We start from the raw sequence: 26858 nt of genomic DNA, 5'->3' as shown, positions 1-26858 counted from the left end.
GGCGGGGGGGTGTATCGTGTGACATAACTCTAGATGCTCAGTGGAGTAGTTCTGCAAGGGTTTCTCTCTCCTCCACTGTTCCTGTTCTGAGTCAAGTGAGACAGCCTGATGGCAGGCAGTAGAAATGTCGTAAATGGAGACATTCATAATTTAGCAATGTTATAAATTGATTAGAATTCATAATAGTTCCTAGACATTCTTCCACTTCATCACATATGTTGACTCTGGGTTTCTAAGGATAATAGTATTGCTTGTTAGTTCTGACATTTAAAAATATGTGCAGAGAAAACAGGAAGGTTAATCAGAGAAGAGAATTCTAATTAAGGAACTGAAATGTAAGGTTTAATATGACTGGTCTGGGAGATTTTTTTTAAGTCCTTATTGAAATCCATAATTTAAATACTGTTTTAGTATATTTTAATTTTATTCAAATAAATTGCTTAGTTATTTAAACAATGGAATTGCGATTGCAGTGAAAATGAAAGTAGTAGCTTAACAGAATCCTTTTCTACTTCCTACAAAATCACAGATTAGAAGAAAAATAAACTGAAGTCTCTTAATCTACTGCTGATACACAATTTATAAGCCTGTCCATGGTGGACAATAAGCATTGTCATAAAATCGTAGAATCATTTAGGTTGGAAAAGACCCTTAAGATCATCGAGTCCGACCATTAACCTAACACTGCTGAGTCCACCATTAAACCATGTCCCTAAGTGCCACATCTACACGTCTTTTAAATACCTCCAGGGATGGTGACTCCACCACTTCCCTGGGCAGCCTGTTCCAATGCTTGATAACCCTTTTGGTGAAGAAATTTTTCCTAATGTCCAGTCTAAACCTCCCCTGGTGCAACATGAGGCCGTTTTCTCTCGTCCTATCACTTGTTACTTGGGAGAAGATTCCGACACCCACCTCGCTACAACCTCCTTTCAGGTAGTTGTCGAGAGTGATAAGGTCTCCCCTCAGCCTCCTTTTCTCCAGGCTAAACAGCCCCAGTTCCCTCAGCTGCTCCTCATAAGACTTGGGCTCCAGACCCTTCTTTGCATGCATTCCAGCACCTCAATGTCCCTTCATCATTTTTCTCACTGAGTGTTTTATGGACCAAATTCAAGCAGATTCAGTGCCTGTGACTTCTACAGGAATAAAATGAAACTCTACTTCTGTGTCAGATCAACATCAGAGCCGTTCCATAGCAGCTACAGCAACCTGAAGATTGTAGTAGTATAAGTTGTTGGTGTACCTGCACCCTGTGTGGTGAAAGGCAGTAGCTTGTGCTTCTGCAGTTGATCCCCTTCTCTTTTCCACCTTGCTCTAGGGCTCTGGGTGGCCTTGCAGAGCAGGACTCCATGGCTTCAGTTCATGTAGATACTGTCTGCTGAACTTCCCAAACCCTCCTCGCAAACAAGCACAGCTACACTGAAACCATGCTGCTGCTGCTGCTGGAGCATTCTTTGCAGGGAAGTGCAGTAGGATTTGACCCAGAAATTGTAGATTAAAGGAGCATTTCAGACTTTTGGAAGAAGAAGCATTTGCTAACAGTTGTTTAATTTGGAAGTTGTATGAAGATGGCAGAAATTAGCTTGATTCTCAGCAAAACTTTTTACTGCTCTTATTTTGTAGCTATGTTGCAAATCATAACCACAACATTTTCAATCTTGTTTAACTGCTATTACATGGGAAAATATAAGAAGCTTAAAAAAAAGTCTTACCAGCACCGTACAGAATCCAGTCAAATGCCAGCATTACCACATTTTTAAATTTGTTGAAAGATGCCATTTCTTGTATCTCTGTAGAAATGATTCTGCTTGAAGGAAGAGGAACTTAGGAAATCTTTGGAGTTGCAGAATGCTCTGAATCACAAGATTTAGAACTTCCTGTTTAGAAGGGTGTTTACTATTGCATTTAGCAAACTGGTTAAAGGTACAGACGAAACCAGAAAACATTTGTTATTTGTGGATGACATTACTTGGAAAATGAGTGAAGAATTTTAAATTTGAACTTCTGAGAGTTGTACCTATAATCCTTCAGATTATTTCATTGGATATAACAAATGACAACACGTTTTCCAGCGTGCTACAGGTGTTCGGCTTCTTAGTTTTGTATGACCCTAAGCAGTCTGTATCAGCTAGTAGGTGGCCACTGGAGGAACAAAGATTCTGTAGCCATCCATTGTAATGTGGTGGTCTACTGATGAAAGCTTCACAGCAGATCATAATTTTCAACTTGCTGGCTCTATTTACTGCAATTACCTGAACCCATCTTTGGCCAGACAGTGGACATAAAGAAAGAATTTTATGATGCTGGAAAAGATCTTCATTAAATTGTCTGTCTGTCCATGTCTGCTGAACACCACCCTCACTAGTGGAAGTTACTTTTCAGCCAGTCTTGGAACTGCTAGTTAAAAATGTAACAAAAGATAACCTTAAGAAGGAGCTGCTTCTGAACAATAGGCAAAAACTTGAACTGATCTTGCAACAGCTCTACGAATGGCTTGTAAACCTCCTATTTGGAGTGGAATAGAATATAATCTGTGTAATACGCTTTCTGTAAGAAAATACAACACACAATAAAGTTTTCTTTATAATTTAAACAAAACTGTTTTGTTTTCCCAGTAGGTGGCAAGTGGGAAAAGCCCTCAGAAGTTTTGGAAATCAAAGGGCACACTTGGGAAGAACAGGTGAATAGCCTGCCAGAAGTTTTCAGTAAAGCTGGTTTTGCCATAGAGGCTTTCACCAGACTGCCATACCTATGTGAAGGTGATATGTATAATGACTACTATGTACTAGATGATGCTGTCTTCGTCCTCAAGCCAGTGTAAGCGTTTATGAAGTAAATCTCCAGAATATAACCCAAGAAGCAGCCTCTAAAAGAGGGGTTTGATTTATGGTTACTTAAAGGGAGGGAATTCGGGGATTGCCATGCTAAATAAATACCATGTAAGAAATTTAAAGGCCAAAATACTAATGTATTTCTTTGTAGTGCGGTTAGGAAAAAAAGGTTGTTTTTTAAACGGACTCTTCAGTTGAGAATTTTGTTTTTACCAGCTCTTAAACCAACAAAGCATTCTGCAATCCAGCAGTAATGGAGGATATTTTTTTATACCTACCTGCAACAGGGATCAGATCCAAACAAAAGCAATAGTCCTAGTAATGATGAAACTGATACAATGTGAACTGTTGTCAAAGAAAACAAATGAAATCTGGCAATAAAGTTATCCATTCAGTTCAAGCCTTGTTGGATATAAACTGTTGAAATGGATATTCTTCCATGCTAAGTTACTTTCTCTCTTACTGTCATTCTTCACATGTTTTTAATCATGCTAATAAACTTTTTTTGAGATGACTTTTTGCATTAACTTTTGTGTTCATTTTTGTAACCATAGCCACGCTTGTCTGCAGCAACTGCTCTTTGTGTTGAGAATCAAGCTCTCAGTATCAGCACAATCTTGTGTTTATTTAAACAGCATTTAAGTATTGTTTAAAGGGATAACAGTCCACAAAAAATGTCACTTTTGGTTGGGTTTCCTTCATGTTCTTCTCCAAGCCTCATAAGTCCTCATTGCTTTTGCATATGCCATTTTCCAGCTAAAGGGGTTACGGTAGAACTTGCCAAAACTGCATTTAAAACTGATGGGTTTTAGTAACAAACTTTCTAAGCAAGTTGTTCCCAAAAGTTTTCAGCTTAAAAAACTTGCAGGCAGTTTCTTGCACATTTTGCAAGTCAAACTGCCTCTGAGGATCAGGCTGTAGCGACCTGATTTTGAAGGTTTTGCTAGCTTGGGACATTTTCTTTTCTCCAGGAGCATTAAGTAAATGCTATTTATTTTAATATGTCTTGTTTTAAAAACTGTTTAAAATGGATAATTTCTGGCAGTTCGGATATAATCTTCCTTTAAAACAACAAGCAGCATCATAAGTAGTACAGAACTGGCAGGCGTATGTCCTACGTTGCTTGGGATGTAAGTGTTGTGAGAGAGCAGAGAAACCTCAGCTTGTATATCTGGTAAGTAAAGTAAGAACTGAATTACCTTTTGCTTTTGAAGTCTAAAAAAGTTGTGCGTCATGTTGTTTCTGGGTTTTTTTAATGATTGGTGATCTTATGCCAGGTAGGATGTTTGCGCATGTCTTTTTAGGTTTACGTTGGAGTTCCTTTGCCTGATGATTAGTGATTTCCCTTGCTAATTTAATAGCCTTTTATTCTCAGTCGTCTTTGTGAAATAATAAGTATTCTGTAGTATGGGGTGAGGGGTTTGACTGGTGGGTTTTTTCCAACAGTAATGCAGGCTCAGTAGTATTCTCGTTTTGGCATGCGCTGTTGAACAGAGCACAATCAGATTTATCTGTTGGAAAAATGAGCTATGTATGCTTTGGAGTGAATCCATTCATTTTTGTTTTGTTACCTTTATTTGTACTCACCTAGTAGTGGGAAAATATGTTTCTTAATGGGTAATGAATTTAGCTTCATGTAGCAAATATGTATTAAGATAAAATTCTTCAAAGGTACGTAAGTGTTTTAATCCTACAGGTTAAAAATCAAACAAGAGACTATGCATTTCACGTCTCATATCTTTTAGTCCTGTCACTTAGGACTTTGTAATAGCTTTGAGAGGCTTTGGGACAGAAGTTGCAATGTAAATAATAGTATTTTTTTTCTTATGATTTCCTATTTTGTTCCTTCTATTTAAACAAGTATTCTTACACTTGAGATGGGGAATTAAAACACTTATTAAAACATGAGAAATAACAGGAAAAAGCTATGCACAGAGTAAGCTTAAATTCTAAGGGACCATGTTCAACAGGGTCAAATACCTGCTTAGTCCTGTTGAACGTACAGAGTAGCCCTGAGGGACTGTACCTACACCCATAGTTCTAAAATCAGAGTTCTTTGCAAAGGAAGGGGTACAGCATAGCTCATTGTGTCAGGAAAGGGACTTCTTTCTCTTTCCAGACCATGAGAGTGCATTTGGGTGTAGTTAATGTCTCTCGCACATCCCGAGCAAAGAAACTCTTGAGTCCAGTAGTTGATTAAATTGCCTGAAATACTTTAAGGTGTCATCCAAGGGGACAAGTGTTTGTCGCAAGTCTGATGTCCAAATTCGTTACTCCTGGGCTTGGGGAACCTGCCTCGTCCCTCCGCTGTCCCTATCCAGCTGTGTGTGACGGTGTGCAAGTCGCACCTCGGTGGTCTCACTGATGTGCAGTGTTTTGCCCTGGAGAGTAACTAAACTATTTGTTCTGTCAAGGTGGCACTGGATGTGTTGCATCGCAGGAAAAAGATGCTGTGCAAGGGCATGATTTAGTCGGAAACTTTGAACACAAAGTTGGAACAACTTCGTCTCACAGAAACCACAGCCCCCTTTTGCTGGGTGGTCCCAGGTACAGTCGGTTCATATTCTGGTCCGAGGAGCCGAGGGCCACCTGCCCGTGCTTGGGGTGGGGAGGTGGGGGGAGCAGGGTGCTGGGCAGCACCAGCCTGTCCCTGTGTGTTGCCGCCATGCAAGTCATTGAGCTCTCTTCGTCTCAGGAGGGGAAGCATCCTCTTCTGCCTGCTATGGGAGTCCCTCCCCCTCGGAGCCCCCCAGCAGAGGAGACTTTTCCCCTCCCCTTTGGCTGAAGGCTGGGTGCTGCTGGGCAGACACCTGCGGCTGCGAGGCGGTGCTGGCCCCAGTCCCTGCCCCTGGCTCTCGGGGTTCCTGGCTGGAGCCGCCCAGCTCATTGCACTGCGAGTGCGGGGAAGGAGGCGCACACGGCAGAGACAGGTAAAGTGCCGTGGGGTCCTGGCTCTCCCCATAGATGCCCCAAGAATCCCACATCTCTTTCTTCTCTTCTGCCCTCCCCTTACTTTCCCCCGTCCCTTGCCAGCCTGAACTCCTTGAGGGTTCCTTCACTGCATATAGGGCTTTTTTGCAGAGGTGCTGAGAGCCTGGCTGCAAGGGGGAGGACAGGCACTGGCGGTGCATGGCCTTATCAGCATGACTTCTGATTATGAGGTTAGCTTTCTGGTTATCAAGCTTCAGATAAGGCAGCAGCAGCATTGGAGTGAGTGATAAAATGTCTAGGATTTCTTTAGAAGGAAGAGCAGCTGTTTGGGGAGCAAGGGGAGAAGGCAATCTAGGAGCTCCTTATAACCGGAGAGTGCTGCAAGGGTGACGTCTCTGAGATCTGATCGCAGCATACGCTGCTGTGGTGCAAGGAACGATCTCTGGGGAAGTGCTGGATGGGGTCTGCAGAGATCCCCCCAGAGTAATTTGGGATTGTCTAAAAGCTGCGGTGAACTTCTGCAAACGGACTAGTTTTACTGACAAAAGGAACTATTGTCTTATCAAGCAGGGCTATTTCACAGCAGACTTTTTCTGCACCTGCTAATTGTCCATTGGAGTTAGTCAGGATAAAACAGCACTTTCCTTAGCATTTAATCTCCTTATATATTAATTTAGCATGCTTTAATTAAAATACACTCCCCGATCAAAGTGAATGAGTTGGAATAAACAAATCAGGATTGACACTGGTAGCATGATTTAAACTATGCAGAATAATCAAACCTTACTGCAAAATTAATAGGGCAGAGGCAGAAACAAACACAAGAAAGTTCATTGTCTGGGAAACCAGATACGTCTCAATGAGAGACAGGTACTGTGGCGCTCCCAAAAGAATAGCTGAAAAGGGTTTCAGTGTGTGCAAGAACAGGACAGAAGCGATAGCTTCTTAAAGTCTAATGTTTAAATTTTTCATCATCCATCAGTGTGAGTCACTCCTGTTAGAAGACTGGAGTTAAGTATTTGCAATAGACTGAAGTATTGCTAGAGGCTGTTGAAAGACGTTTTCATAAAAGAGTACATTGCTGATACGTGAGATTAAACAATCTGAAAAAGGCGTTCTTATTTATCAAATGTTCAGATCTGTAACTCAAGCCATGGCAGAGAATTTTAAAAAAAAAAAAAAAGAGAGAATGGATCCAAATTTAGCAACAAAAAGAAACGCAGAAATTAAGTGTAGCTGCAGATAAACCTTTGAAATGAAGGAAAGGGAGAGAAAACCTAACAAAGTCAGGGTCAGAGCAAAGTTGGTCAACGGGACCCTCCATGTCATTTGTTAAAATCATGGACTAATCCCAATGTAGGAAGCTGCAGTGGGTAGAGCAGAGCATAATCTAATATCTCAGATTAATTAATTGTTTTCCCTGTGGGGATGGTGACTCTCACGGCAGGGCGGAGGGCCAGGCTGAGGGTGCAGAGGTAGAAAATCCTCTCTGCAGTAAACTTGGTGCAATGTGGATTAAAGCAGCTAATGGTCACGGTGCTGTGCAGGGGACGTGGCTGCAGAAACACCTGTGTGAGTGAGAGCTGCTGGGACTCTGCTCCCTTTCCGTCCCTGCTGCTTCTCAGGCTGGGCATTATTGTGATGTGTATCCTTGTCCTTCAGGAACTAGACCGAAAGCAACAAATTCATTTCATATAGGACAACTGTGAGACTGTCAGTCTTTTCTGACGAGAATCAGTGACACTCTGGTGAAAAGCTCCGGGTATCCTGTTACTGCCCTTCCAGCTAATTTATCTTTCAGTGATCTTTATGCTGCATAGCACAGGGCAGCAGGGATAGCAAAAGCTAGTAAAAAGTATTTCTATAGAAACTGTGTCCTGATGAAAAATTGATGGTGTACTTCTCATGAGTACGAAGACTAGTGCTTTGATCCATCTAAATGAAGTGGCATGGTCTTGAACCCCATTTCCCAAATGTGTCGCTTTCCTTCTGTTTCAGAAGGGCACAAAGACATTTTCCCCCTTTTTTGCAGAGTGACGGCAGCAGGGGAGGGGAGCACTCCTGCAGCCTCCCTGCCTGGAGCACCCTGCAGTGATGCGGGGCAAGGGAGAGGGCCAGGCCCTCCCACCGTTTCAGTTCAGAGATCTGCAAATGGAGGGTCCCACACCTGGTCTGCAGTAACAGTGCAGGCAACTTAACAAGCTAGAAAAGGCTTAGGGTTTGTTTGGAGTTTCTTTACTATTCCTGTTTTCACTTCCTCTATTTCTTTTCTATTTTATCTGAGTTTAAAAGGCGTTCGTTTGGTTGCTTTTTTTTGAACTAAACTGCATTTAAGTCGTATTTAGGTGGAATGGGGCTTAGTAAGTAAATGGTGCTACTAGGAAGAAAATTAAAAGAGCTACTTGCTAAAAGGAGAATAAATCTAGCTGCATGTACACTCTTGGTGGACTTGTATTTGCATAAAATATATCTCTAGATATATTTATCTAGAGATATCTCTAGATATATTTATCTAGAGATATCTATATCTTAGAAAAAGATCTAAAAGATCTAAAAAGATCTAAACCTTGGCAGCAAGCACTTTCAGATCATTCTGATCTGTATCTGTACTCCATAGCTTAGGCTGTCTCTGATTTATAGCTATGAAAGTTTTGGGTGAATACTGCCTTTTGACTCAGTTCTTTTTATTTTCCTTTTCAATCAAAATATCTTCTCGTTCTAATAAACACTAGAAGAAATGTCCAGACTTTTGAAGATATGTTTCTTATTGATATCAATTAATCATGCTGAGATTACACACAGTCAGACTGAAGGTAAGACCAGAACTCCTGTATGAGGGATATATTTTGTGTGGATGGAAAAGGCTATGTGTAGTAAAATAGATGCAGTACTCTTTAGTAACTAGGACCATATTCTCTCTTGACTTCGTGGAGCTATGCCAGCAAAGAATTTAACCAAGATTGCTTATAATTTAATAGCCTTTTATTTTCACTGTTTTTCTGTAAATACATTTAATCAAAACTGCATTAAATGCTTATAAATAAATTATATGTGTATATATAGTTTCGATTACTGCATACAAAACGTGTATTTTTGTATAAGACAGTTGAATGGTAAAACATTAAATCAACTTTTAGTAACAGGATAATCTTTTACAGATTTGCCTCCATTATTACACAAAGCTGTGGTTAGTATTTTTATTTGATCACTCTACTAACATTTTACATTATAATCTAAAAATAATAATTTATTACATATAGTTATCATTTTTTCCTTAGGAGGAAGTAATAACTGGGAAATATCTGAATGGTAATGTACAAAATTGTTCCTACTTATGCTTCTAAAAGGAGTTAAAACTCAGTATCTCACTATAACTTCTTATGTTCCATTTTTCATATGTAGCCCTCCTTGATATACTTCATTTTCAGAGGTAATGTATTACTCTTACCATCTTGTTTTTTCGGTATTATCTTGCACTTCAGATATGATCTGTTTAATTTCCACAGAAACTGGAACATTATGGATAGGATGAAATTGGCACATATGATTACTTTGATTCAGATCTTCTGTGAGGAGTATTTCCTCTTAACAAGGAAAAAGCTGTTTTTCATGATAAAGCGAAAAACACACTTAGAATGAGGCTGAGAATAAATACCTGCTACAGTTTTCAAAAGTTTTGATAATTAACTTTGTTCATATGTTTCAGAATAGCTTCTTAAGGAAATTAGGTGCAGTTCCATCTTTCTGTCCATCTTCCTCCTTCAGTTCTGCTCCATTCCCCATCCATCCCACTTCCTCCAGCTCCTGGCGACTTTTGAATTATTTGCTAATGTTGTCTAAATTTGAAAGAGCAATATAAGCCTCAAAGGCAATTCGACTCCTACATATTTTGAGAAAATCAATGGCTGCATAAAGAAGACACTGAAATTAATGACTCTGCTGAGGGACAGGCAGCAGACGTTAGTCAATGTACTTTCTTTCTACAAGCGGATCAGAATAGGCATGATGGGGTGCCAGGAAGCACACCTATAGCTCCGGACTAGCCACAGCATAGCTTGTCTTATGCCTGGAGATGGTACTAATGGCAACATGTCGGAAAATTGAGTTTATTGTGGGTGGTTGTGGAATTACTAGATTAAAAAAAACATAACTAATTCATTCCGTTCCTCATTAAACCATGTGTTTTCATTGCATTGAATAGGTCGGCTATTAGTCTTGTTAGGCCAGAAAGCTGAATACTCGTGTCATTATGGTGTTAGTAACAGTGTTTGCTTTTCTTATTCTTGTTTTGTCTTGTAATCTGTTTTACATGTTATATTATTTTACTGGCATTTTTGGTCCTGTTTTCTGTTACAGTTCTAATGTCTGGACAGCAGATATGCTTATAAAAGTCATGGCGTATTTTCATGCCCAGGAAGTTACGTTTACTCTTAGCAGCCTACAGGTTTGTGCCATTTAAAATGCATGAAAACTTTTATTTAAAAATTAATTGAAAAAGCAACCTATCTCTGTAGCCAAAACTAGGTTGTCAATAGTAGAGATAACTAACAGATCTACAGTGGAGCAGGTAAGTAGGAAATAGGAATAGTTTTTTTGGTTGGTTTTTTCCCCTAAGATTGCAGGGTATGCAAGAAATAATAAGAAAGAAGATCTTTTTGCTTTTCCTCTGATGGAAAGCAGAAATTAGGAGTTTTCAGGGTCGGCGATTGTTTCTGAATTGTGTGTATACACATGCTGTTTCTCCACAAAATAGCAGGTTTCTCCCAGATTTTGACTGTGGCTGTAGTTTGCACTGCTTCTGATGGAATGAGAGGTTCCAGAGCATCCTACGAAACGCATCCACCTTTAAGGCTTCTCTGAACTCTGTTTTTGTAAATTGTCAATGTGGAAGTGATATAGGAAAAAGTCATTTTTCTTTATCCCTGGTTATTATGATTAGTTATGAGCTGGTTTAAGTGGAGCTGTAGCCCTGACTCCCTCCCTCCTCCCTACACACAGACACACACTGTGAAAAAGGAAAGTGTCAAATGCGCGATCTCGGAGCCTCAGGCATTCCCAAAAGCTCACGGCCGTGCAGCTCCAGAGCACTTGAATCTTTTCCCAAGCTCCGTTTCACTATCACAGCTCATCCAAACCTACATGAGACTGCCTCTTCCCATTTGATTGGGTTTAGTAACAGTTTAAGGCTGTAATCAGGCCTGGACCCCCTAGACAACAAGGACCTAACTATGTTAATATTTGTTGGTGGCAATGCAAGCTAAGCAAAGACAACAAAGAACAGTTTCAATTCAAATTCCAAACCAATTCTGAAATAATTCTGTCAGGAATTAGAAGGGATTTTACTCCAGTCTGGTGCTAATGAGCCTTACAACGCTTTCTGTTCCAGTGTTATAATTCCCCTTAGATTTTCAAAACAGGCATGAGATTGTTAACTGGTAATGCGGTTTGATGTGGGAGAGAATATTTTTGCCTTACAACCTGGTACAGACTTTTCCTCCCATCTAATTGCACATTTCCTTCCTTTTTTTAGGTAATAATAATATGCACACAGTACCTGATTTTTCTGAGCTCTTTAAAAGGTTCATTTTCACAGCTCTGCTGCATGAAGCAGAAAAGCATTATTACTCTTGTTTTATGAAGTGAGAAACTGAGGCATTTTTGTAGATGGCTCATTGGAGAGGACTCGCTCATGAAGCCAAGAATAGGGTTTAAAAATTATTGTCTTTCAGCATTGCATTTAGATTATTTTTGTTTACAGTTTGTGTTGAGTATAGTTATTCTAGTTGCTGACAACATAGACAATACAGGAGCTAAGCACTTTTCTCTCCTTAAGCAGAGATTTTCAGGGAGTAAAAGATGCCCCTAGTACATTAGTACAAGTTTTATTTATATTACCCATATTTTTCTATACTTCAGATGTCCATAAAAAGTTACCTGAAGAACCTTTTATACCAGCCTAGGCAACTACTACCCGAATTTCAACAGCTTGATCAGCAGCAGTTCCAAACTGCAATGAAGTATCTCTTCAACAGCAGAAAGGACCATCTCGTAAGTCACTTTGCGCTTGCGAAAAATAAAAGCTGCTGTCAATGGTTCAGATAAATGGGAAAGAGCCAGACTGGGGGTCTCGCAATGTAGGCCATGCAGTTATTAGCTGGCTTGTATTAAATTCCAGGAGCCCCCCCTCCTTATGCTGGGCTTATTTCATTTAATTCTCGTTTGTCTAAAAGTCTGACTTGTGCCAAGTCCAAGTCAGTCGTCTGGATTTTCTCTGTAATCACTGGAGGGAAATGGATCTCCAGAGAGTGATTTACCTTCCTACGCAAGTATCTAAGGTAGGTAGGACCAGTTGTTCTCAGGGAGTATCTGCTTCTCTTCAGGGGCTAGAAAGAGAGCCAAGATGACTAAAAAAGGTGAAATTAGTTATCTTGTTAATAAGTTATGGGAGCGTGCAAGCAAATTGTTAGGCAATTTGGAGGGGAGGCAACATAACATCATTTGCTTGCCTCTGTGGTGTGTGTCCTGTGTGACCCACCCTAGAAGTCTCACTCAAAGTCAGTGAGTGCCCCCCAGAGAGGATCCCCCCTGCAGAGGGGATCTCCACTGTGGGGGTGGGATCACAGCCTGATGTATGAGAGCGCTTGGCACCTTCCCTGCAGGGACAAAGGGCCTCTGGCGTGGGTATCGCTGAGGGGGTGGAGATTAATCTGGGAGAAGGGGAGAGCGTTTCCACAGGCATGAGGTAACTGCCCAGAACAAACACTATATAATCCACTATTCAAACAATGGTGGTGCAGCTCCTGCTGCCAATGCACACAGGATAGGTGTGCAGCACGCGCTGGGAGTCAGGGCAGTAGAGCATAAGCCCTTTCAATAAACTCTAAATTTCATCTTCTCGAACAGCATACCCAGTTCTTCCAGGACTGATAATATTGCATGAACAAATCAGCAGGCCCGGGACTACCAACTCTGAACATGCTGTCCTAGACATGTCGACTTGTGAGACGGAGCAACCTGATAATCCATCCCCCACCAGGGTGACTTTATTCCCTGGGCTTGGTTCTTTGATGTTGCCCCATCTTCTGGAGGGGATGTTTGTAGTAACAGCTGCAAGGTACTGCATGGGAAAAGGTCTATTCTAAAGATGTCTACATATTAAATTATGTATGAAATAATATCCATTCAATTCCAATATCCTTTCATTTTCCAAGCAACTAATTCTTTCATGAGAGCACACACTGTAATTTCAGCCATTTGGATTATTTTTCTGTTTTTCATTTGGTTTTGTCAAAAGATTTGAGCTGGACTCGGGCCAATGCCAGAAAGGAATTATCCGAAGTAATGCAACCAGGCAGTATTTTGCAGCTATTTTTCATGAGAACAACACCATGTTTTTTGTAGAGTGCTTTCTGTCAGGCCTCAAAATGAATATATTGAATTAAACAAAGAGACGTTCTTTTAACCCTTTGTTGCTTGCAGAAAATGGGAAATATTATTCTTGATTGGGACAAGACTAGAGAGAGAATTTTTCAAAGCCCAGGAGTAAACAGGACGTTGTTCCTTATAACACTGGATAAATGCTTTCTGGCTCTGAGTGCTTTGGACTGTGTGGATATCCTAAGCCAGGTTTTGCATGTGTCAGCAGTGAACTATCTCCAACCTGATGTCATTGGGAGCCTCCCAAACGTTCTGCAGGAGGATGCTTTCAGAAACTTGTAAGCCATTTATTTTCCAGACACAGTTAATACTATGTAGTATTTGCTGACTATATATATTTTTAAAAAGAGGTTACGATATGGTCTCAGTCTATTTTCTAGATATAGCTTTCTGCTTATGTGTTGCTGTTTCTAAAAACATTTGTTCATGTGTATCATTTAAAAAAAATAAATAGTTACCTCATTAGTGAACTAACATGCCCTCGTATCACTTAGATCAACAGTATTCAAGGACCTCTATGACAAAACGTCAGCAAATACACAGAGAGCTCTGTATGGCTGGATGAAGCAGATTCTGCAAAAGTCCTACAGCATGAGTGGTATGTTATGTACAAAGTATTTTCTAGTTGCTTGTCATAAGAGAAAAACAGTTAACAAAAGGCCTATCCATTGTATTGAATTGTTTCCCAAATTTAACACAGGTCTGTTTAAGAGTAGCTGTCTTGAATACCTTTGCTCCAGAATACAGTAAACATAATATGTTTGTTGTTCACAGCAAATAGTACTCCAAAGACGCTTGCTCTTCATCTCTTCTGTACAGAGGTATACACAAAGTCTCTGTACTCAAGTCCTTTTTCTAAGACTTAAATAGGATACAATTGTCAGGTACTCTGCACAGGTGTGTTGTTCATTTCTGACCTCCTATTCAGACTAGAAAAATAGATCTGTCTCAGAATTAGCCAATGCGCTGTTTAAAAATACAAAAGAAATGCAGGATGTTGTGAAAGTTCTAATGCACATGGCACTCACTCGTTCAGAAAAGGGACAAGATAAAACCAAATTTAATTAATTCTGATTTTATGTATTTTACCACATCTGTTTGCCTTGTTAATGTGTCTTAAACAGATGTGCCACAGCTGGGACAGGGCAGGATAGGCTCCACGAGGGGGCTGTAAAGCAGCAGCGGCACTGACACATCAGGGCCGGTGCTTGGGTTTCACTGAACATCCCAGCAGCGCTGTCATGGGAGCATTTTAGACTTCTAGATTTGTATGTTTTTCCTCTTGCCCTGGAAATCAAAGGCAAAATGCCCCCTTGCTTCAGTGGAGCTAAATTTGGCTTCTGGGACTCCTACCATTTCAAAATACCAGAGTAACCCATTAAGTCATAGAGAGGAAGTTCATGAGCTGCCATGAGGTGGTATTACTGCCAGTGCATTACTGGGGAAGCACAGGTGCAGAACTTGCCTGATGATACTCAGCAGTCCTGGGAAAATCCCACAGCATCAGACATCTTGGGTTGTGTCTGAAACGTTAGTGAACCCTCAGTTTGTAAAAGATCACCCAGCTCAGGAGGGACTGAGAATTACCATGCCTCTCTTACGTCCTGGTTGCTGCTTCAAATGCAAAGCAGTGCAGATATGGTGAATCCACTCCTGAAGGCATCAGGTATGGACTGATTACCAGCTAGTTCTGCAGAACCCATCAGCCCTGAGCAGGCACAGCTGGACAGCTACCAACATCCAGGTTGGCAAGTCTAAAGCTCACTCAAGTATATATGCACACCACGGGTCACAGCACGGACTGCGGGACAACAGAAGAGTCTTGCAATATCTGATTTATTCACTTTAACTTTATATGTGGGTAGCACTGGGACTACCTGGGAAAGGGATCAGCCCTCGTGCAGAAGCAGCATCTTCTGTGCTGAAGCTCAGCAGAAAAGAAACTTGAAAGAAGCCTCATATTTGTGGTGCTTACGGGGCCACCTCCCAAGCACTTCTGCTGGTTTCGGTGATGGAGAGCTCATCGCCATGTCTCGTTGTGCCTGCAGAAATGCAGAGGGCTTTTCCATCATACCGCTTCTCCCCGCGGTGCCAGGCAGCCCCTGCAGCTGGATCACTGGGTGAGCAGGAGATGACATGTGGCTTCTGTGTCTTAAGAGTCAAACCTTTCAAGAAATTTCTTTGCCACTCAGCCAATTCTCGCGTGTTTCCTATTAAAACACTGAGGTATTCAGAGATGAAGCATGCTGGTAGCCCTTACAAAAAAAGGAGGCTGTAACTTGAATTTTGCACCTTATTTTAAAATAACAAAACAGCTTTTGGGGATCACAGCTACCATGGTTGGTAACTGCAAGTCTGTTCTGCTAATGGCCACAGTCAACATTCTTAAATTGTGATAGTTTTTGTTTAACTCTTCTATCATATCTTTCAACTCTCTTAATATTCCTGGTAATGGGAGGTAATATCACTTCAAAAAATGGAGCCTTGACAGACAGGTCTGCTGGGAGCATCATCATGTCTCAGCTAAGGAGCTTAGATCTGTGTTTTCAAAAAAATCATTTACTTAAATGGGGTTCTTCAGCTTCTGATATTTATAGGTAGGTTTTTTCAGATACTGAAAACTCTGCAAAAGGCACTGATGATTTTGTTTTAACAGAGTTGTGAGTATCAGCACTGCTGAGGAATATATTCAGAGATATGACACCTTGAGCCATGCAAATTATGACACTTTGGAGAAAACACTGTCTGTGTGGCTCAAAGTACTCACCTGGTCCATAAATATTTTTTTTCGGGGATATTTGGATCTTGATTTCATTTTCAATCATTGGGAGAATGTTACTAAATGAATGACATTTTTAAACTGTTATGCAGTATTTTGGTTTTTTTGCCAACCTATTTCCATATAGGTATATGAATAATTTTTCATTTTCTCCATTATTGCTATTGCATATTGCTGAAATGAGTGGTATTACCAATAATAATATATAAGATGTATAAAGTGTTACAAAGTATCATGCCTTCCTGGTGTTCTTAAATAATATATTTGATTAGGAAAACTTAATTTAAGAAGTGTTGCTCCATATTTAGTACTATTGGTTTAATTTTACCTGTCCCATACTTTATCCATTTTCTGTTTCAACGACATAAAACATTAATCATTTTCATATGAGAAAATTTGAGACATTTGAATCACTATTTCATTTTCATTAAAAAATGTATGGGCTCATAAAAATGTGGTGCTAAAATCTAGCTAGTGGCGGGAACCTGACTCTCTCTGGTAAGGATTTTTCTGATTTGCAGATTTTTTTTTTTATTATTATTATTTAACAATAACAATATACTGGGTACAATATATTTGAAAAATAATTACTTTCTTAACATTGTAGTATTTATTTGTACAAAACAGAGTTCAATGAATCAACTTCTTGGGTCAGTGCAGAAAACTTACGGATTTTGGGAAGATACATGGTCCATCTCCCATTAGAAGAAATTCTGAAAATTAGTCTCAATGAAGTAAGTAACAAAATGTGGTTGAATATATCATTGTCAAGTGATGTCAGCCACAAACAATATGAACACACATGCAAACTTAAACATGAAAAAGAAGTTTATATATTTTAATCACTTACAAAGTGAATCCGAAGCCATTGTCAACCAAATATTCTTCTCTTTTTGGAATTTGAAAGTGCCTATCATTAATACATAATTATTTATCTGTATCAGAATTCTGTGACTTGTACTGAAAGAAAGATAGGGACCAATGATGGAAGACCCTCAAATTATTTGACAGTTTGTCAGATAATCCCTCACTCAGCTTTGCCTTCAAAAATACTGTATTATCCAAATCTATCTTCTTCCTTTCTTTATAACATGAATGGAGTCAATTTAATTTAGAGTGTCAAGCATATTTTATTGGATGTAATTGTTTCATAATCCTGACACATGTTTTTGTTTGTACTGCTCAGATAAGACTATTCATTAGCTATGACAATGCAACAAAGCAGTTGGACACAGTGTATGATATCACACCAGAGCTTGCACAAGCTTTCCTGGAAAGAATAAACTCATCAGGATTTGATATGAGAAACACTTCAACTATCTACAGGCAAGACTGCTTTTCTTTTTCTTTTATGGCTGTGTATGGAGAGAACGAATAAGTAAGGAGAAAAGAGAAGAACAATAAGCAGCTGATGAAATTGTTGATGTGGCATAGCTTTTTCCTTCCAGCAGAAAAATCTAGGCTGAAATCCAACCCTGGGTAGCAACATTGAAGAATTGCTACTTTATGAATTTTTGGAGGTATGCCTAATTAGCTGATGCTTTGTCTCTTGCTCTGCAGTGAGGAGTTGTCTGTAGTATTAATAGGAGGACTACAGCAGTATCTGGGGGACCCAATCAAAGCTCCATCACATTGTACAGTACAGCAATAAAATAAATTGGGATAGCGGGACATGAGTTGCCTTGGCTGTTTGAATCACAGCAGATGGAAGTGTTTTGTGGAAATCATGTTACAGTTAGGATTTAAGGAGGAAATCTTAGCTCATGCCAGCCAGGACTGCAAGTGGTTTTTAATTGGCATGGGTGTCACCGGAGAGGTTGCACAGTGAAGAGGTGTGAAGCCCGTCCTGCTCTCCTCTTTACATCCTGCAGGGTAGAGATGAGCCACGTTTAAACGCATGTGACTGTTGTGTGTGTAAGCAGGAAACTGCATTTTCAGGGCTGTCAAATCAGCACTGAACTTCCTTTAACAGTAATAAAAAAACAAAATAAACTGCTCTTACTCATAAATATGCAGTGAGCATGAGCTACCTGCGAGAAAGTGCTGTACTCCACATTTACATTTACGCTGTCGTATAAATGGATGTATTTTATCCCAAGACACCACTGTCTGAAGTTATTTGTAGTCTCCTTGGGGGATACCTTGGAGTTTTAAACTAATGGAGAATATGCTTTATGGCTTCAGAGCTCCTGTCATTATTGCAATGTAACTCACTGACTTCCATGAAGTATTGCTGATTGTTGGAGATGTAAGCAAGATAAGAATTATGCCCACACTCTAAATTTCAATGTCAGAAATTTTAAAAATGATTTTACCGTTCATGAGAGGTACCACATTCTCACAGATGAGAGAAATGTCATGCTCCATAATCCTTAATATATTCCATTTTTACAACACACTTATTTTATATTACTCATTTTAACCATACTGATGATTTAAATGCACTTTTACTTTTAAGAAGTAGTATTATTCATTGCTGCTAATCCCAAAGGAGATGAAGAGCTCTTGGTGGCTATGCAATAATGCATCAGAAGGTAATTATTTGTTATGAAAATGCAGTTAGAGATGTTTCTTTGATTTGTATGTTAGTTTGATGATGTCCCATGAATTCAGATGGGCTGCTGAAGAAGTATTTTGTTATATCGCTAAGCAGGTTATTGTTGAGGGAAGAGGAACTAAAAGCTAAGACTTTCTGTGCTGCCGAACTTTATTGAGTTTGTGATAGTGCTGCAGCATTGTCTGCTGTTGATTTAGTTCACATCTGGACATTATTGCTTAGACTCTGCCTATGCCTGCATCATTGAATTGCTAAAAAACAGAGACTGTAGCTGAGCTTTGTATGTTCTTGTCCGTGTAAATTATGAAAGCAAAGGCTAGCTGTTTACAGTGACAGGGGATTGATTCAGGCTTTCTACAAACGAATTCATCGCCATCACTATGAAGTTTAAAGTCTAGAGAGAGCGATGTACAATTCAGACCTTCTTTGCAGGGCTGCAGGTAATGGCAGTAAATTAGCACAAGGCCTAAGTCAGAAGGCCACCTATAGCAGGTGCTTACCCTTGGGGGTATGACTACTTCTCTCCACCAACTATGGTTGTGGTTGCGCTTTACAGAGGTTAATGGAAATGCTGACTTTAATATTACGGCATGGGTACTGTGGAGGAAAATGAGCTCCACATCTGGTTCACAACACTGCCTTGCAAACTGCTGTGCTGGCACAACTAAAAGAGTGAGCCTCAGCACGTTTTCTCCTAGCCAGTGTTGAATTGGACAGGTCTCCATCCATCGGCCAGTCATATGTTTGATGTGAAATACAGCAGGCTTTATTTAAACCTGAAATGGTAAAGAGGCTATGTAATGCTCTAGCTGCTGCTCTGACACATGAATGAGTTATGTTGCGTGTGAAATCCAAGCAGGATTTAGAGTTCAAATCATCCAATCAATCCAGATAAGAACTCAGCAAGCCACTTCTAGACACTTATTTAGCCCTCCATCCTTTTCAAAGCAGAGATTACACTGCAAATTCTGCCAAGGGGAGTGGAGTCGGCTGGGAAAATCCAGCCACGGACAAATGGAACCAGGAAAGTTAAATTTTTGGTAGCACAAGCTATCTGGGTAGAGTTCAGCTGAATACAGAGAACAGTGCATATGTCTCATACCCAAATTTCAGGCCATGTGGAGTTTTAAGATCGCAGTTTAAGGCAGTAGTGACAGACAGAAATTACTCAAGTTTTGAGCAGAAGTAGAGTATACCATACTATATTTCAGTTTCCTGAGAATGACACCTTCTATGTCATTCTAAGTTAGCTAATGTATTTTCTTCCATATAGGCTAGGTTTATTGGTTTGCTTTTATGATAACATGGAACAGATGGATGCTGCTATGGCCCGGGCTTTACTTCATCAAATGATTAAATGCAATCAATTGAGAGGTTTCCAGGCTGAGGTTCAGAAGGTGGGTACAATGCTCGTTTTTCTTGCCTAACCTAAACCTGAAAGCAGAGGAGAAGGGACTTTATTCTTGAATTTGGAAAGAAAAGAGTGAAAAATGACTGGGATCTAAGAAATAAGTGGAAATAGTTCTCGATCATATAATGCAAGGAATAAAAGCCTATTTTTGATTTTCTTACAGTGCTCATTCTTTTCTCATTCTGTTTCCTCCCGTTCCATATTCCTTTGACAACTGTGGTTCTATTTTTGAATTTTTATGAAGTGTGTGGTCACTAAATGGTTGCCAATGCCTATTCCAGAAACTCCAGTTAAAGTTTTAGGTGATAATGAAAATTGGTTCTTGGCAGGTTTTTATTTCCATCTGCTTTTTTTGTTTACTTTAGCTCAAATCTCAACTCTTGAACATTGCCATGCAAAACCAGACACTGAATGATACCCTTGGATCTCTGTCAGATGCCGTGGTTGGGCTAACTTCAAGTCAGCTGGAATCTTTGTCACCTGAAGCGGTGCATAATGCTATTGCAACATTAAACCAAGTCTCTGGGTGGGCAAAAAGCCAAGTTATGATTTTATCCAGTAAATACCTCTCTTATGAAAAGGTACCTCTGATAACAGCTTTCCTACCTTCTATTTTTAAAAGTAAAATGGCTTTTTCTCAATGATAACTGTAGATTTTGAGAAGTTTAGTACAAGAGTTCTTTTTAGTGGTCTGAAAATTTTGTTTAAATCAAATAAAAACGTCCAAGACTGTACCTCCCAAAGTAATTCTTTAATAACAGAGAGAATGACTATTTGCATTTGGCAGTTGTATATATTATTTTGTCTGTATCACTGCCCTAGGCAGAATTTGCATGATCAGAGATCCCAGACTATATATTCAAATATACTGTAATGGAAGGAATCAGGGTCCTTTCTGAAGTTTAAAAAAAGGAGCCTCTGAGAAAATTGTCGCATTTGTTCCCTGAACAGTCTGAATTGAAAGAAATCTGAGGAAAGTGCATCCCCAGGCAAGAAATGTATTAAGCATTCAACAATAATAGTTTTGATTTGTTTATTAACTTTTGCTTTTAAATATATCTGCTGTTCACAAGCCAGAAAACTTTTTGTTTGTTTGTGCTGTTATCTCTGCAGGTTTTGTCATTTTACAATGTTAGTCAAATGGGCACGTTGGTAACTGGTATTAGCACCCAGTCATTCTACAGCATGAACCCAAAGGAGCTTTCTCAGATTATTCGAGGCACAACATCCCAATACTTATCTGACTTATCGCCTGCACAACAGCAAGGGATCCTCAGGAAGGTGATTATAAACTCGAGTGTGTAGCAGGTTCTTTCTGTACAAGAGCACAATAACCAGATATGCAGAGCATGATTTAAAATGTTATCACCGAGATACGTGTTTTAGCTCAGTGGTTAATATTTCCAGTGTTTTTTCTGAACACCAAGTATATTTTGAAGGCTGTTTTTTGCTTAGTCCTGTGGCATTTTTAATACTGACATGTTTTTCCTTTATCCTCTTAAGAGAAATATTATACAGAATAGAAAGAAGGGCAAATCCTGTAAATCTAAGCATCAGTTCTGAAATGCCATGTATTTATCTGTTCCTCTTTTTAGATAGCTGCATCTGGAGATTTTTCTTCATCAGTCAAAGATATACAAGGAGCTTTCTTTAAAGAAGTATCTCTTTCTGATTTATGGAAGCAGACTGGATATAATTCTTCAATGATGAAAGAAAAAGAACTAAGAAGAAGTCAGGTAAAAATTATTATGCAGTTCCCATTCCACTGCAATTTAGTATGATGGGAGAATAGGAAAAGTGTTGTTATACATATGTGTTCAAGGAACATAGGTAAAAGGAAGGAACTGCCCCAAATATATCTTAACATAAACAACCAGAGGTCACTTAGAGCCTAGGCAGCATTATGAGACAATGTTACAGAAAGGGAAGCATTAATATGCTGAGTTTAAAAGTCTTCAAGATTCTGCCACATAAATTTTCTCTTTCCAGTACTGTATACTAGACATTTGCATGTACAGTCAGCCCTTTGGCTCTGTCCAGAGATATGCAAGGTTGGACCAGATGATCCCTTCCAGAGGTCCCTTCAAACCTAAATTATTCTGTGGTTGTGTACCATGAACATGTTTAACATCATCCCATTGTGCCAGTCAGTGATGTCTTGTCTTGTGAAGAAGAAATTCAGCACTGGATGCCAAACCTTTTGGTTGCCAAACTGGACCACAGAAATGCCTTTAGAGTACATAGGAGAGTTAAGCATAAAAAACCTTGTAGTAGTTATTGCCTCTTGCAACTGAATTACCTAAGCTTAACTTTAAATATGGTGGGTTTTATTTCAGGCTTTGTATCTGTATGAGTTACTGTCTAAGAAAAACTATCCTGTTGACCTGCTAAGGTATGGATGATAGTCTCTCTTGAAATGGAGTTTAAGTCTAGTTTTGTGATGAGAGCGACTTTGAGGTAAACATAAACACTATGTGGTTATTTTGTGCTGTCTTTATTCATTCCTTGGTACCACGGGATAATTCACCTTCCTCATTAAAAAGGGTCTCCAAATCCAAAATCTGGATCAAAGAATTGCAGAGGTTTTGGTATTTTAAGGCTCAGTCAATATTTTTGAATTTGATTACATTTTTACTTTCAGTAACCTTTTGATTACAAGAAAGGGGAAAGAGAGGTGGTCAAGAAACTGTATCTTAGGACATGGTTGTGGAGAGTAAGGAGTAGATCCTGCTTAAATATTCAAAAAATTGAACTTTGCTTTTCCTATCAGCACAGGGCAGCTTGTGAAAGGAGTAACTTGTCAGCTCATTGAAAGTATGGACACAGACTTCTTTTTAAACACTTTTAAATTCTTTGAAAAGAATCTTCATCTGCTTTCTCCCTATCAGGTAAAACCAAAAAAAGACTTTGTATACATAAACATACTAGCCAATAGTCAAACTATAGGTAAATTAGATTTTGGTTAATTCTATTTTCATTTTTTTCAAAATCTTGTGTGTGTGAACTTGTCTGTTAACATATTTCATTTAGATCTTTTATGTGTGAATTCGTCTGTTATCATACTTCATTTTGACAATTTCGTTTGTCACTTACAAATTGAAAGAAATTTCTACAGTCCTTCTAACTTGCTAATTCATGAGTAATCTGTTTGGAAATATATATAAGTTTTGAAAACATACAAATGCTCTCATGCACACAAATACAGGATATTTCATCTCTGTTGTCTACAAAAAGAAAACTGTAAACTACTTAAAAAAGCTGAAGAAAAATGCTCTCTGAAGATAACATGCACAGTTTTTTATATGCTAATTTATAAGCTGTAATAAACAAACCATATTTTCATTATTCCTCAAAATTTCCAAATGTTTAAGATCTTAAATTTTTGTTGCTTTTAGGTTAATTGTTTGGCTTGGAAGTTTTGGAAAGTCTCCAATGCATCTATTCCTCCCTTCCTCTTACTGGTGCTTCCGTAAGTTACATCTTAAGACATCTTAAGTTACTGCATTTGTAGCAGTACATTCAGAGTAGTCCTTCTGAGCACTTTTTAAATAACCTTTTCAGTCCTAAGAAAACTGATGATTCAAACAATTTATAAAAAGTGGTCACTGGCTGTAGCCAAAATCTGCGCCAAGTGCAAGTTGGTAATACTTGATGTCTCTTAGTATAGCCCATTTTTGTCACAATTGTGGATTCCTTGAAATCGGTCCCCCTTGAAGCGCTCTGTGCGCAGACTGCATCACGGTGCATGAAAAAGCTTGTAATGTTGCTGCTTATACTGTTGCTAATGTCTGCTAAAATAAAGGGGTTAATTCGTTGGGCTTTCTTGAGTATAATTACAAAACTAATTTTTAAATGTAGTTTATGCTGGATTTTTTTTCTTTTTTCTTTTTTTTTCCCCCTAGGTTGTGAGACTTGGTTTGCTTATTTGTTTAGGGTTTTTTTGAGAGTGGATATGTAAGACAAAGTACTGCCCAAGCATATTGCTCTGTATGGTTAAAAACATTTTAGTGTGTTTAAAGACATTTTTTGTAAGTTAGCAAAACTTTGCATTATGTAAATAGCCAAGTAATATTCAGTGACAGCTTTTTTCCTTAGAAAAAAAAAAATAATTGTACCTTGATAGGAACTCTTGAATTGTACAACTTGTTAATTCCCCTTTTTCTTTATTTCTTTCTTCCTACATGCTTAAAGGGATAAAAGGGAATGAGAACTATTCTTTTCCTGGAATTTTTTTAATTGAAAAACAGTAAGAAAAGAGAAGGATTCTGTTTGAAAAGGCATTACTCTATTTAAAAACAATAAAATAATAATAGAAAGACTTCAATACAAGGCTTTCTACAAACTGCAGCACAAAGTTATTTGGCCAACAATTGCATGTTGCTTGTTCAGCGCCATCAGAAGTTGCTGGTGCTCTTGCCTACAAACCCTGGTAAGGCTGGGCTTGCGCAGCTTTGGGATGTGGCTTTATTTGCAAAGGCTGACTGCCACTCTGGATGGAGAAGAGCATCATTTTGTTTAATTTGGCAGGCCTTCTTGGACTTTGATAAAAAGGAAGCCTACTCTAAAAGTACTTGTTGTCCTTAACCCACCCACCGCATCTTTGTTCATCAGAGAATTATTCCTAATAAAAAGGAGAAAGGGGAGAAGTTTCTGAACTGTAGACAGTCTTGTTTCATATGGTGTTAAAGCATCTCAGAGCACTTTCATCCACTTGCAGCTATTTATAACCCTTAGCCATTTTTTGAAGTGAGGCTGATGTGCTGATGAACTGGAGGAAAAGATGTAAGTTAAAGCAAGGTGTGGATTGATTGCAACTTTTCTGGCCTGGCTGGTTTATAATTTTTCAAGTCCAGACTTCTCTCTACATTTTTCCGTCATCACAAATTTTATGGGTGTGGTTATGGGTGTATGAAGGTCAGGTTTACATTCTGAGACCATTTGAATTCTTTCTGCAGGATTGAGTACCTGGAGTATGTCTCAGGCCCTTTGTGTGTCCCTTTCATTGAAAGTCTGGGGAAGAGTGAGATGGACCTTTTGAATCCAAACCTTCACAAAAAGAACGCTGTCCTGCAAAAAATAGAGGAGTGCTTGGTAGGTATGGCTAGGAGGGGTCAGCAGTGGAAGAGGAGCGGCAAAAAATGTAATCTGTAATTAGCCACTGACAATTCCAAACTAAGTGAGAGTGGTTGATTAGTTTTCTCTCCCTTTACTGTCATGTGGTGCATCACAAAGTTATCTTGCTTACTTGTACTCTCCGGTCCGCATGCACACACTCATGGTCTCTTCTATACAGACAGCAACCTGAGACGCAGGCTCTCCTGCTCTGTGTGTGTGCGGTGAAACCATAGCTGTTGGACTCTGAGAGCCCAAAAGGAAATAACACAGCATGCTAATTTCTTCATTGTCACAAGCGAGAGCATCTTAGGCTATCGCCTAGCTTAGAGAAGCTCTTAGTGCCAAGGCCCCAAGCAACCTGCTGTAGCTGACCTCATTTGAGCAGGGGAGTTGGACTGGGCGACCTCCAGACTCAGCCATTCTGGGGTTCTGTTTGCACGTATTACTGTACTGCATTTCGTACAGTAATGTCAGTCACCACCTACATAAGTTCTCGACTTACCCATCTGTATTCTTACATTTTTGTTGTGTACCATTTCGATGTTATTGTTCCCTGCCTAAGGAAACCTTTTTATAGCTTCCTTAACTATTTTCCTTGACTCCATGTATGCTATGAAGTGTTCTCATGAAATGTCGTGAGCTGGCTGGGACAGCCTGGAGCTGACCCATTTGCACCTGGAGCTGTTCCCCCTTGCTCCAAGCGTTGCTAGTCCTGTAGAGCTGTGCGTGGCACAGGAGGCTCCATGGGAGAGGTGGTGGTACCAGGAGGATTTTGTGACTTCTGCTGACTGGGAGCTTTAGCAGTCACCAGTTTTTAGTGGAAACTAGTTCTTTGATGTAGCTGTGAATATTCATGTCCTTATACATACTAACCAGCCCTATCATCACTAGTGTTGCCTCAGAGCAAAGCCTTCTGACAGCAAGAGCTTGTGGCCCCGTTGCCACAAGGGGCCACGCAAGGCCCCTCCTGCCAGGCAGAACTGCACCACCTCTGCAGGTGTTGGGTGGTCACCTGGATATAGAGACTGTGGCAGGAGATTTAGCTTTAATTATTTTTTATGTGTACTTCAATACGGAATAAAGAATACACCGAAAGCTCTGAAGTGCTTATTAAATATCACCAGTTGCACTGGTAAAAGCAAAAAGTATAAAGCAGTCTTGGCAGAAATTGTAGATTAAGTTGCCAGAGCAAACTGTTGTGTCTTTGTTCCTTAAAGGGTCACAGAGCTTAAATGTGTTGTGATGCAGTTGAGTGATACAGGGCAAGAGCCAAGATTAGCTCTGCCAACAAGGTAAATGCTTCTTGTTTCAGAACGGCTCCGTTGCTGATGAATATGATGTTGACCTACTTGGAAATCTAATCTGCCACTTACCTCCAGCCTTTCTACATGGCAGAATGTCCCTGAAGGCAATGGCAACAGCCCTTCATCAATTCAAACTCTGCCAACAGCTCAGCCACGAGCAGAAGACTGAAATTACATACAAACTCCTCGAGTTATATGGGTAAGGTATTAGATATACCACCTTGCTTACGCTGATGGATAAGCCATGCAAATACCAACCGTTTGCTTTGCCCAGATAGAACTGCAATGAAAACAACACAAAGCAACTTCTATCACTGGCCAAGCTTGGGGTCTCTGTCCACTGGAATGACATTTCTGTTCTGTGTAACATAACAACTGTGGCACAAAATACAACCCCAGGGACACCCTGCATGACTGAAGTCCCAGAGGAAAAGGGGAGACAGTGTAATGTTTGAGGAGGGGCAGGCAAACAGACTCTCTGGCATGGTAAGAG

At 39.6% G+C, this 26858-nt stretch overlaps 1 protein-coding gene across 1 annotated transcript; it reads left to right on the top strand.

Moving 5' to 3' along the window:
• The first annotated feature begins 8499 nt into the window (after positions 1-8499).
• On the top strand, positions 8500-26568 carry OTOA (otoancorin). The gene is made up of 19 exons (XM_009575030.1): positions 8500-8575; positions 8921-8949; positions 9041-9071; positions 9165-9192; positions 10119-10206; positions 11679-11810; positions 13242-13477; positions 13694-13797; positions 16606-16712; positions 17165-17304; positions 19809-19932; positions 20312-20527; positions 21060-21227; positions 21542-21682; positions 22283-22338; positions 22717-22834; positions 23342-23415; positions 24902-25037; positions 26374-26568. The coding sequence occupies exons 1-19, from the start codon at positions 8500-8502 to the stop codon at positions 26566-26568; spliced, it is 2199 nt and encodes a 732-aa protein (XP_009573325.1).
• The last annotated feature ends 290 nt before the right edge of the window (positions 26569-26858 follow it).

Source organism: Fulmarus glacialis, unplaced genomic scaffold (assembly GCF_000690835.1).
Source record: "Fulmarus glacialis isolate BGI_N327 unplaced genomic scaffold, ASM69083v1 scaffold47283, whole genome shotgun sequence".
In the NCBI taxonomy this organism is placed as follows: Eukaryota; Metazoa; Chordata; class Aves; order Procellariiformes; family Procellariidae; genus Fulmarus; species Fulmarus glacialis.
Note: the sequence above shows the minus strand (reverse complement) of the source record. Positions and strands in the feature narration are given on the sequence as shown.